This window comes from Mustela nigripes, chromosome 3, assembly GCF_022355385.1.
Source record: "Mustela nigripes isolate SB6536 chromosome 3, MUSNIG.SB6536, whole genome shotgun sequence".
In the NCBI taxonomy this organism is placed as follows: domain Eukaryota; kingdom Metazoa; phylum Chordata; class Mammalia; order Carnivora; family Mustelidae; genus Mustela; species Mustela nigripes.
In genome coordinates, this window is record NC_081559.1 from 42418008 (window position 1) to 42430051 (window position 12044).

Here is a 12044-nt window from a genome sequence, read left to right on the forward strand (position 1 = left end):
CTGTCTGCCAACTGTGTATGGAAGGCACATGCTGCACTTTGTCCCATGATCTGTTAGGGCTAAAATTTCAAGTTCCTCTGACCTCAGCCCTCATCAAGGTGGGGGGCATCTACACCTGGGGAGACTTCTCCAGAAAAAGCTCCTCCCACCATTTTCTCAGCTGGTGCCTCCTTTTCTCATGCTTTTATTGTGATGCTAACATGATACATTGGAATAAATTATTATTATTGTTTTGTGTTCCCTTTGGTTGAATAGTAAGTTCCTAGTGCAATGAACATGGGGAGTTCACTGACAGATAAGGTCCTTGTGTGTTCATAGTGACAAGCACATGAGAGAGAATGGTTACTTTTCTTTTTCTTATTTTTGCAGATCGTTGTCTTTGGAACTAGACTCAAAAACCTGTAACCAGGGTTGTTCTTGGGATGGAAACTTTCCTCCTCTCCCCTAAATGCATTTGCCAACATGCATCTTGGCTCTTTCCTCTCCTGGCCTAAGTAGGCATTCCAGGTGCTGGTCCTCGCTGGCCCAGCCCCATACCCCATCTTCATATTTCTTCCCCGGAGGAGAATAAGTTCTTCACAGTATCCATTTCCAGTATGAGCTGTATTTCAGCATATTGCTGTAAGTTCTAACCACTCTTCAAGCATTCTAAAGACCTCACATGTATATTTAAATCCAAACAGCTCTTGTTCCTGACAAGGATAGTCCTCAAGGACTCAAAGTTGCTTTGAGAAAGAGCTCATTTGCTCTCACAAATCCGCAAAAAGGAACTCATGCTTCACTGCAGGCTGTGACAATGAATCTTTGGGATCATCGCCTCAGAGAAGCACAGAGATGATGGGACCTCAACATTGATGCAAGCCGGCGTTTCCCAGGAAGCACCTACAAACTACCAATTCCCCTGGTGACGAAACCACACCAAGCATTTAATATACCATCGTGCCAAACTCCAAGCGCATGATTCAGCAGAAGCATCTCCCAAGTTCATTCCATCATGGACCTCTGTTTGGGAAGCCCTCATTGAATCTCATGTCACTGGCCCAGAAAGGGAAAGAGACGTTCCTAAGGTCACACAGCTCATTGGTGGCAGAGCCCAAGTTCCCTTCTTGAATATCCCACTCCACGGCGGGAGCTTCTCCAGACCCCTGGTGACCGCTCGGGGCTGATGTGCCTGGGCTCTGAGCCTGGGAGTCATCCCTCATATCACTCTTTTTTTTTTTTTTTTAAAGATTTTATTTATTTATCTGACAGAGAGAAATCACAAGTAGATGGAGAGGCAGGCAGAGAGAGAGAGAGAGGGTAGCAGGCTCCCTGCTGAGCAGAGAGCCCGATGCGGGACTTGATCCCAAGACCCTGAGATCATGACCCAAGCCGAAGGCAGCAGCTTAATCCACTGAGCCACCCAGGCGCCCCCCTCATATCACTCTTGTTTATGTTCTCCACTCTCCCTGTTGCCAGGCACACAGTAGGGGCTCAGCACACTGTCACAATTAGGTCCCTCTGTTTTTGGTCTCCACTGGTAGCACCAGCCTCTACTTGTCACCAAGACCTTCCCATGGGCCCACCCATGCAGTTCTCATCTTTGTCACTGACCTTTGTATTTATCCTGCTCTCTTGGTTGAGACTCTTGTCATCTCTCACCTAGAAACTGTTTTTGGTCACCTTCTAATTAGGCTCTCCTTCCCTTTCTTGTTTCCTTCAAATACTGTTTTCACATTATGTCCAGAGCAGCATGCCCAGAACACAAGACCGAGCACACTGCACGCTCTGCCTTGGATTCAAGGCCAGCCCTCTTTCCCTATAATAGAGTCACTGGTAACAAGATGTGCCTTAATCATTCAGGGTATGATCACCCTGAAATGAAAACAACCCTGAAGGAACCCAAGCCCTTAAAACATGTCATCAGCAATGAATTGTTCTTGCCTTTCTAAATGGTGCACTTCAGCAGGGAGAAGTATATACATATATGATTTAGGATGTAATGGGTTCATCGTGGGAAGGAATGAAACTCTCTTAAAACAAATGTCACTGCTTTCAAGGGTCCAGCAGAGTTGTGGTGGTTGGGGGACAGTGAAGGTGGGGCAGGGCAATTAGGAATGTGAAAAGAATGATATTTTAAATTGCGGATTCCAAATACAACCATCCCCAACCAGCATTGATGGCTTTGTAAAAGGGGATGTCGAGGGGGGACTTGCTTTTAAGCTTAGCAGAAGACAGAGGGCATGACCATGGGGTGTAACAAATGTAGGCAGGGTTCAGGGAGGCAACCAGGTGTGGCACAGACAAAGGGGGAGCCCTCGTCCCTGTGTCTGAAGGGGCAAGATGGGAGGTGAGAGCTGTCAGCCAGGAGCTGAGCTTTTGGCACAAGGATGAAGCCATCTGCTGCATCCAACAGGGGTCAGAGTGCATGAGGCAGGTGATGCAGTTCAGAAGGTCAGCTTCATAGACGGGCACAGGGCAGGCAGGGTGAGGTAGGGAGGGTGGCAAAAGCAAAACATAGAGCTCAGTGCTCCAGGCGAAACTGCAGTTTATGATGGCTAAGTTCCCTCCTCACACGCCAGGGCAATCTCCTGCACTGGGCAGCATCCCTGGTACTGGCTTGGTGAGACTGCAGTGCCTGTCTATGTGAAGCTAAGATCAGAACAGAGGTGTGTTGTTCTTTGGGCTTGTGGCTCCTGGACCCTCACCCTGATCATGGCCACAAATACTAGGAAAACCAAGGAAAAGAAGAAGCGGGAGATGCTTTCTCCCTATAGCCTAATGCAGCTTGCTTAACTCCCCAGTGAAAGGCAGCCAAGGGGGTACACCCATGCCGTGAGGGAGCAGAGGGATTGTCACCCCCATCCAGACTGATCTGGATCTCCCTCTTCATCACATGAAAGCCCCACTGGCTAGCACCAATGTCCCGTGCACACTCCTTTTTGATATATTTTCTGCTTGTGGGAGCATGTGTGTATGTGTGAGTGTGTGTGTGTGTGTGTGCGCGTGCACGTGCGCAGGTATACATGTGTGTGCATGCAGGCGTGGATGACAGGACTCAGTCTAGTGGGTTGACAAGAGCCCCCTGTACACCTTGTAGGGGCCAAGCACCTCTGACAAGCTAGAACACAGCCCTCGTGTGTGCAGCATAAGGAATAGCATGGAGGACATTAGGAGAATGAAGGGAAAACTGAAGTGGGGGAATCCAAGGGGAGACAAACCATGAGACTGTGGACTTTGAGAAACAAACTGAGGATTTTTGAGGGGAGAGGGGTAGAATGATGGGTGAGCCCCGTGGTGGGTATTAAGAAGGGCACAGATTGCATGGAGCACTGGGCTGGGTGTCATACGTAAACAATGAATTATGGAACACTACATCAAAAACTCATGACGTACTGTACGGTGACTCACATGACACAATAAAAAAAGAAAGGAAATCTTGCACCAAGGCAAATAGTTCCATTTTTTATACAAAGAAGTTCTGTAAAATGACAAAAAAAAAAAAAAGAAGTGGGAAGAGATTGCCTCCCTGAATAGACACATTCCATGTGTACAGGTCTACAAAGAAAAAGAAAGCCCTGTGGCTAAGACTTTGTCCTGAGCTATACCAGAAGGACGGGTGGGCAGGCAGAGGACAAGGGCCAGTGCATGCTTTTTCCTTTGCTGGCTCAAGGATTAATATTCACCACCAGCAATGTTCAGGATATGGTGAGGCACACGCTCGCACTGTTGGAGGAAATAGAAACCCTTTTAGAAGGCAGTTTGTTAACTTTTCTGTCCTTGTTTTCTTGTCCTTGTAATTCTGCTCCTAGGAATTTATTTTAAGACTATAACTTGACATGTTACAGGTAAACAATGAATCATGGAACACTACATCAAACTCTAATGATGTATGGTGACTAACATAACACAATAAAAAAATTATTAAAAAAGGATATTACCTGAATAGGAAAAAAAAAAAAACCCACCATACGAAGGCTGATAAAGATGCTAATTATGGCATTAATTATGGTAGTAAAAATGTAAACAAATATTCCTTTCTTGTTGGCATTCGGTTTAAGTATTTTGTGATTAATCACCTCAATAGGTGATTGAAATTAGTAAGACTATGTAACGTCATGGAAAATACTTTAGATATATTAACTCAACAGAGCAGAACACAAAATTACATCGCGGACATGGCTATAAGGGAGGGGGGAAATCTACACATGCAGAAAAAGTGGAGAAATGGAAACAGGTGTGTGGGAGGCCAGGGGCCCCAGGAGTGCTTGTCCTCTGTTTAAATTGTTTGTAGCAGGTACTGGGGGTTGCATAACAACACACACGGTGCATGCAGCCAAGTGTGTACGTATATATAAACAAGAACCAGACGGACAAACCTCCAGCATGTGCCGTTTTCACCCATTCACCCTTCCACCTCCAGGAACAGCCCACCCCCCATGATGGGAAATTTGATGTCAGACACACGCTGGTTACCTACGAGCGCGCCAACGGGCAGCTGAGTCGCGGGGTCCTTCATCCAGTCATCATTGTCCAGTTCTATGATGGCGTCCACGTGCCTCACTTCCGTGCAGATCAAGTGGCTCACCCTCTCCTCATCCTTGGCGTCCAGGGCAGACTTTAATCTCCTCACTAAATCCGAGTGGAGCGGGTAATCCGGAAGGCGATCAGAGTTGGACATCGTCATGCTGTTTGTGCATCGACCAAACTTCCCAACGGCGTCCAAAGGTAGCAGCTGTGGTGCGCAGGGCACTGTGGGCGTTGCTTTAAATAGAACAAACCCAGCTCGCGTTTCAGCTGCTGGGGAGGGCCACTGGCTGGCAGCCCTTTTCTTCACAGGGCCATGGGAATCAAGCTTCCTGAAGGTCTCTGGTTAAGATTATTCTAGGGATGGGGCAGTAGACATGTTGGTAAGTGGAGGAAGAAGATAAGGGGATAGAATTTTAAAAGAGAACTCTCATAGGTACTGTTGAGCAATGCCCTCTTTCAGCAAAAGTGAGATCTTTTCGTGAAACTGATTGAAAGGGGAAGTATTACCCAGTGGTCCACTTTCCTTCTTTCCTTGAACATTGACATGATGTGTGGAGATGTGGCAACCATATTATAGCCATGAGGTGACAGTCAAGAGTGAAGGATCAACATACTGAGGAGAATAGAATAGAAGGAGGGGAAGAGATGGCTTCTCAATGGCATTTCTGGACCTTTGCTTTAGCTCTGGGCCGCCAACCACCAGACTTCCTGTCTTTATTCCTTAAGCACTATTCACGAGTTTTTGTTGACTTGCACCTCATAGTGTTTCTGGTTGATGTATTCAGTCTACCTTTAAAATCATGGCAATGTCCTGGTTTAGTCTAGAGATGCAGCACAAGAATGTCGTAAATAATGTGGATGATCTCCCCAAGCCTTCTGGTCTCTGGCCCTTGAACTCTTGCCTTCCATGATAAAATCCCACTATATGTTGCTTGGACAGCAGCCAACCCCAGAGTCTTTGAGGAAGGAGCAGTGGCATGGTGGGCTGGGGTCATCAATGAGCAAGTGACCAGTACCCCTTAAGGGACTGCCTTCCAGTGTCACAGGAACTGAAAATGGACCTTGCTGGAGACATTCTGGGAATCTTGGAAATGGGTTTAAAAATTTTTTTTTTATTAAAGACTTTTGTTTATTCATTTGACAGAGAGAGATCGCAAGTAGGCAGAGAGGCAGGCAGAGAGAGAAGGGGAAGTAGGCTCCCTGCCAAGCAGAGTCTGATGTGGGGCTCAATCCCAGGACCCTGAGATCATGACCTGAGCCAAAGGCAGAGGCTTAACCCACTGAGCCACCAGGTGGCCTGGAAATGGGTTTTTGAGATCTTAACTCAATGGATCAGTCTTCAGTTCAGATGTCTGACCAACTTGTTGAGAGGGTAGTTGCCCTTTGATTCTTCCTTTGGCCAAAGAATTGTGAATTTTGACAGGAGAGATTTTTGAACCTGAATTTCCAGGTCCAAATGCTTGGCAGTATCAAATACCTTATGTTTAGAGAGAAACATAACAACACAAGCACCATTTGTGTAAATGCAAAGAGAGGGAGGGTAGTGGCCAAAGGAAAATTATCGGAATTTGGTAAGGTAATTTGAAGAAAAAACCCGAGAATTATTGAGATTGCTATCAAACTTCAAATCAGAAGGGAGGTAAAGATGAAGCACTTGTTAGGCAGATAATAAGATGACAAAGCCTCAAAATATGGCACTCACTGATCTTAATTACCAAGCTATCTGCTGGGTGTTTAATCAGTAGCACATATACTATGCTAATTATTCTGGCTAATTTTGTTATAATGTAATTCTTTATCAACCCTGCTATGTATAAATTAGGAATTGAAATGTAACTAACACAAATTATATTTAAGGCAACATGAATTTCTTTATTTCAGTGTGAAATCTTTTAATCTCTATTTCTTTATCTTTCCTTTTTTTGATTAGCCTATGTGAACCACCCCCTCTACTGTCCACCCTGCCTCAGTGCCCAGCAACCTGACTATTATTTGAAGAGAAAGGAGAGCCCAGCATTAACACTCCCCCCAACTTCTTGGAAATCTTATATATGACTATCTCCTTCAGTGATTGTCCTTGAAAGGTGCAGAACGTATTTAAGCAATCAACGGTAGACAGATACTGGCTTTCTCTGAATGAGATAAAGGTTGTTTCACTGTTCTACCTTAATGTTTAAATAATCATCAGAGGGTACCATAATTCACATATTTTCAGTGATATATTGTATGTGACTTATGTCAATTTGTTTACAAATGTGTTTAGTTGAGAACTAATAACACAGATCCTCACAGAAAAGCACAAACATTATCTAGAGGGTTTTATTTTTTTATGTCATTTGAGCTTGCATCCAAATTAGGTCAGGCTGGTACAGAAGTTGATGGAGCTGTGCAGAGCCCACTGGCATGCCTTCAGACACTGCCAGACACAGAGCTTTTAAAAAAAAATGAATCAGTATTTTTGGTTTTGAATTATTTTGGGGCAAAATAACAAAGCTTATTGAATAAAAGAGTACAGTGTGGTTCTAATTTAGTTTTGGCACCATCAGTGCGAGTCAGTTGCCAACAGAGGGTCATGGTGTGGGAGAAATGGCCAGTCCCAAATACTCAGACCCCATTGTGACCTCAGGGTAAGGGGCAAGCCCTGGGCATATCCAGATTAACTTGAAGTGACCATGAAGTGAATCCATTTCTGATTTCTTCTTTGAGCCTGAAATGCCCCTGCTATTTCCTGAGGTTCTAGAGAACTACTCCTTTGACCTATAGGTTCCCACTAGGAGGCCCCAGTGGCGCATACCTCACCTTTGAATCCAGCCATGGGCCTTCCCAGCTCAGGGTTGTCCTGGGGTTCCCTTCCCAGGCCGTACTCCCTCTCTCTCACCATTCTGTCCTCTCTCTGGATCCTGCAGCCCGGTTTCCAGAGTCTACCATTTCCCTGCTCCAGGACACAGATGCTTCTCCCTGTGGTCAGAAGCTTTTTAATTTGGCTGAAGTTTCCTCTAAATCCCTTTTTAATGGGTCTCTCATAGGCTTTCAGGCCTGATGGTTTCAACCAGGACATTTGTGTAGAATGTATTTACCGTTGTGTGGCTGGACTGACTTGCCCATCAATCTCCTAGGCCATGGGGAGCCACTTTGTGAAGTGGCATTGTGATGTGGTCTTTATGGGCAGCTCTTTGTGCAAGGAGAAAACAGAAGCCCCTTTCATTCCCTTTGTATTTTTGGAGGCTTGAAACAACGCGATGGGATGTGGGCACAAATGAAATGTGATGAAAGCCATTTACAACTTTTGCAAGGTTTTTCTTTTTCTTTTTTTTCTTCTATTGGGGGATGATTTGTGATGGCACAAGGATGGAGTTGTACAACTGGAGACGCAGACATTTCCATTAATGAAGCCCTCAAAGACAAAATAACAAATGAGTTTCATTCAATGAATACGTTTTGAGTCCTAGTGTATGGCAGGCTCTTCTCCATGTGCTGGGAGCACAAGATATGATATACTATGTACTGATTATATGGTTTGTGACACAAACCAGGCACTCTTCTAAAGGCATTGCATACATAAACTCGTTTTCTCCTGGTAACAATCTTGCAAAGTGGTGCTATCATTATTGCCACTGGGCAGAGGGAGAAACTGAGTAAGTGAAACAATTTGCTTTCTAAGTGGCAAAGCTGCTAAGTGACAAAGTCACACTACTGCTAAGTGGCAAAGACAAGATGCAAATAAGTACAGTCTAAGTGTGCCCTTTAAAACTCCAGGTCGAGCTTCTCAGCTGTCTGATTCCTCCCTGAAGATCCCACTCTGCTCTCCTGTAGTCTGTTGCTTCCTCATCCTTCCTTTCTGTTATTTTGTCTTTTTTGAGATGCAGTCTTGTGAGAAAAGATGAGGAAACAGTGGGAGGAAGGAGAAAGACACAAGGGCAAGGCATGCACTGAGAGTATTTGGGGAACTTTGGGAGAAAAAGGTCTATGAGCAACTGTCGCGTATGTAGGAAGTGGATAAAGAAAGAAGGAATCTTTGGTTGCTGGATGGTGTTCCGTTGAGACTGGACCACCAGGGTCATGGCTTCTTAAGAGTATTAACAGCTAATTACGTGTATCACTGCCATTGACCGAATGACAGTGATGCATCCATCAAGCACGATGATGGGAGGTGAGGAGTTTGCCTTCTGAAAAGTAAACGTGGAAATCAACATGATGGAAAGCAGACAGTGCAGTCACTTTGGGGGTGCAGACGAACAGTTTGAGGGCAGCAATCTGCTTTCAAATTTTAACTCCTCCTAATTCAGATAATCTTAGCAATAAAGGAAAAGGAGAAAAATGGAGAAAATGTATGTCCGTGGTTGAACTTAGAGCAGACTGCATCACCATGACAAAAATTCTGAGCAATTCCTCTGAGAAATAGAGCAGGCAAGATTGAGAAAGGGCTGACCAGCTCACTGTGGGCATGACTGAAAGGAAATGCAGAGCGGAGCCCTGGGATGAGTATGGGACTGATCTTGCCTCCTCAGCAGGTTCAGAAAGGGGCCCTGAGAATCACGTGTGTCCAGAACACCAGCATCTCATGTCACATTCTATTTCTGATGCAGGCAGGGGACCCATTGGCTTCTCAGCAGGACAGTCATGTGTGTTTCAGAAAGGGGTCCCATATTGGCCATTTCAAACTAGGAACAATCCAAATGTCATCAACAGTAGAATGGATAGATAAACTGTGGTATATTCCCACAGGGGGTAAAGATAGAGTAACGAGGAGGAATATACCGCAGTTACTTGCGATAAGGGCTTGACTCTCACAAATACAATGTTGAATAAATGAAGCTGCCAGACACAAAAGAATAAATGCCATAGGACACAATTTGCCTAAAATTTAAAAACAGGCAAAAGTAAACTATAGGGATGGAAGTCAAGACACTGATGACTTTTTCAAGAGAAAGAGGAGGTAGTGAGCAGGAGGGGACATAGAGGAATTTCAGGCAGTATTTTACTTCTTGAACTGCTTGATGGTTACAGGGGTGTTTGGGATAATTCATCGGACCGTTATGTTGTCTCTGTGTGAACTTTTCTGTATGCATCTTGTACTTCATAATATAAAAAAGATAGTTATAGAATGTTTCAAAGAAAAAGGCAGCTGAAATAGATACAAGACAGAAATATTCTGAAGAGCTTTTTTTGAGAGTTTCTTCATATTTTGAAACCAAAATATTAATGGCCCAGGAGAGGTGGAGTATGGTTGACAGTATCCAACCCCCCCACCCCCATCCCAGGACAGATGAAGAACTGGACTTTCCATTACAAATACCAGGAAGCTCCATGGGGACTGATTCAGGGCTGAGGGGTTCCTTAGTTAATCTTCTAGACATAGTGTTTCAAAGGTCAACTTGTCAGCTAATCAACATCTGGTTTGGATGATATTTGGTGTTTCCAAGATTGTCCAGTTTTTTCCTCTCCCTCTTATTGACTTATCACTTGTGGGAAACTCACTTTAAGTAGTCTGAATGCTCAAAATCCTACTGAAAAGAGAGCCCCTGTAAATCAATTAGAAAAAGGTAGGCAGCCTAGTGGAAAAGTGGAGAAGAGACTTGTGAAGGAATTGTGGTGTGAAGATAAACACTTCTGATCCAAGATGAGACTGGACAGTAACCAGTAGAACACTGCCCAATGTCCTGGGGTGGTCCACTATTACATAACAAATAAATACATGTTGCATTTTGCAGTATGCAAATGGACAAGCATAGTCTTTCCAAATGTCCCTGCAATGTTTATTGATACACAGACATTTGTTTATATTCAAAGCCATGTGGAAAGTATTAATAAATTTCCAGAGAAATGTATTTATATTCTCTGACCACAAATATATAAATTGAGAACTTATCAATATCTTTTGGACAAACAAAGATCATCAAAGCACTTGGGTATTAAAAACAAACAAAACATTTTTTTAAATGAGGAGCTTAGATGTTATAAGATAAATCAATGATAAGACATTGTTTCAGAGGAATGACAACAAGGGCAAGGTATAGCAAAATTTACCAGAGGTGGCCAAAGCCATCCTCAGAAGAACATTCATAGCCTTCAGTGTGTGTGTGTGTGTTTTTTTTTTAAGATTTTATTTATTTATTTGACAGACAGAGATCACAAGTAGGCAGAGTGGGAGGCAGAGAGAGAGGAGGAAGCAGGCTCCCTGCCAAGAAGAGAGCCCAATGCGGGGCTTGATCCCAGGACCCTGGGATCATGACCTGAGCTGAATGCAGAGGCTTTAACCCCCTGAGCCACCCAGGCATCCCAGCCTTCAGTGTCTTTATTATGAAACAAGAAAGAAGGGAAATAGAGGAACTAGGCATTCACCTAAACAGCAATATAAAGGTAAAACCAAGAAAGCAAGAATGTAGGACTAATAGATTTAGATAGAAGGAGGAGATAGAAAAATAGTCAAGATAATTTAAGAACTCAACAATATTTTGAAAAGAAAATATATTAAAAAAACCTCTAGCATATAAAATAATAAGTGAACAAGCACAAATACATAATCTTAGGGAAAAAAAGCTATCTCTAAATAAAGGACATAGTTTTCAATCTTCAGGAAAAATATATTTTAACTCATCTAAAAGTCTTTTTTTTTTTAGTGGTATTTTTCACATTTTTAAAAAAGATTTTATTTATTTGACAGAGAGAGAGAGAGAGAGATCACAAGCAGGCAGAGAGGCAGGCAGGGAGAGGGGGAAAGCAGGCTCCCTGCTGAGCAGAGAGCCTGATGTGGGGCTCAATCCCAGGACCCTGAGATCATGACCTGGGCCGAAGGCAGAGACTCAACCCACTGAGCCACCACCCAGGTTCCCCGACTCATCTGAAAGTCTTAATGAAATGAATGATTTTTCAGGAAAATGAAAAGAAATAAAAATGAAATAAGGAAAAGGCAGAAAACCAAAGTACATCAATTTTGTTGATGAAACTAAAAAATTCTGCCAAAGAAATATTCATAAAAGGCTCCAATAAAACACAACAAACATAAGAGCAATCATAGCAGAAACAACAAACAGAGGTAGACCAACATCAATTACAAATACATTTATAAAAATGCCATGTAAAATATTGACAAATCAAATCCACCAGTCTGATGAAAGAATAATACACGTGACCACGTAGTGTTTATTGTAGGATTGCAAAATTTAACTTTAAAAAACCTACTAGTATGTTTTATCTCACAATATGTCAAAAGAGAAACAATATAGTTATCTCACTAGATGCTAAAATAACATTCAATGGCATCTAACACCCATTTCTTTAAAAAAAAAAAATCCCTTTATTTATTTATTTATTTTAAGTAATCTGTACTCCCAGTGTTGGGCTTGAAGTCAGGACCCTGACATCAAGAGTCACATGCTCTATTGACTGAGACAGCCAGGTACCACATATTTATTTCTTATTTCTTATTAAAACATCCAGTAAGCTAGAATTAAAGGATGTTCTCTTACATGATAGAAGTTATCTTTCTAAAAGTAACAACTAACCTCATATTTAAAGCTGAAACAGAGATATTT

General features: G+C 43.1%; 1 protein-coding gene and 1 long non-coding RNA gene across 4 annotated transcripts in view; one reads left to right on the forward strand and one right to left on the reverse strand.

Annotated features, from left to right (window-relative positions):
- The window catches only part of ASB18 (ankyrin repeat and SOCS box containing 18), a 61420-nt gene extending 55954 nt beyond the window's left edge, over positions 1-5466 (reverse strand). Inside the window, exon 1 of the mRNA XM_059393778.1 lies at positions 4456-5466. Coding sequence (XP_059249761.1) covers positions 4456-4666 — 211 coding nt within the window. The 5' untranslated portion in view covers positions 4667-5466. The remainder of the gene's footprint in view (positions 1-4455) is intronic.
- The window catches only part of LOC132013674 (uncharacterized), a 137845-nt gene that overhangs the window by 74721 nt on the left and 51080 nt on the right, over positions 1-12044 (forward strand). The window contains exon 3 of one of the 3 annotated variants that reach the window (XR_009403066.1): positions 4403-4551. The exons of the other annotated variants lie outside the window; for them this stretch is intronic. This is a non-coding gene — a long non-coding RNA (uncharacterized LOC132013674). Of the gene's footprint in view, positions 1-4402; positions 4552-12044 lie in introns of those variants that run through there. 3 annotated transcript variants of the gene reach the window in all.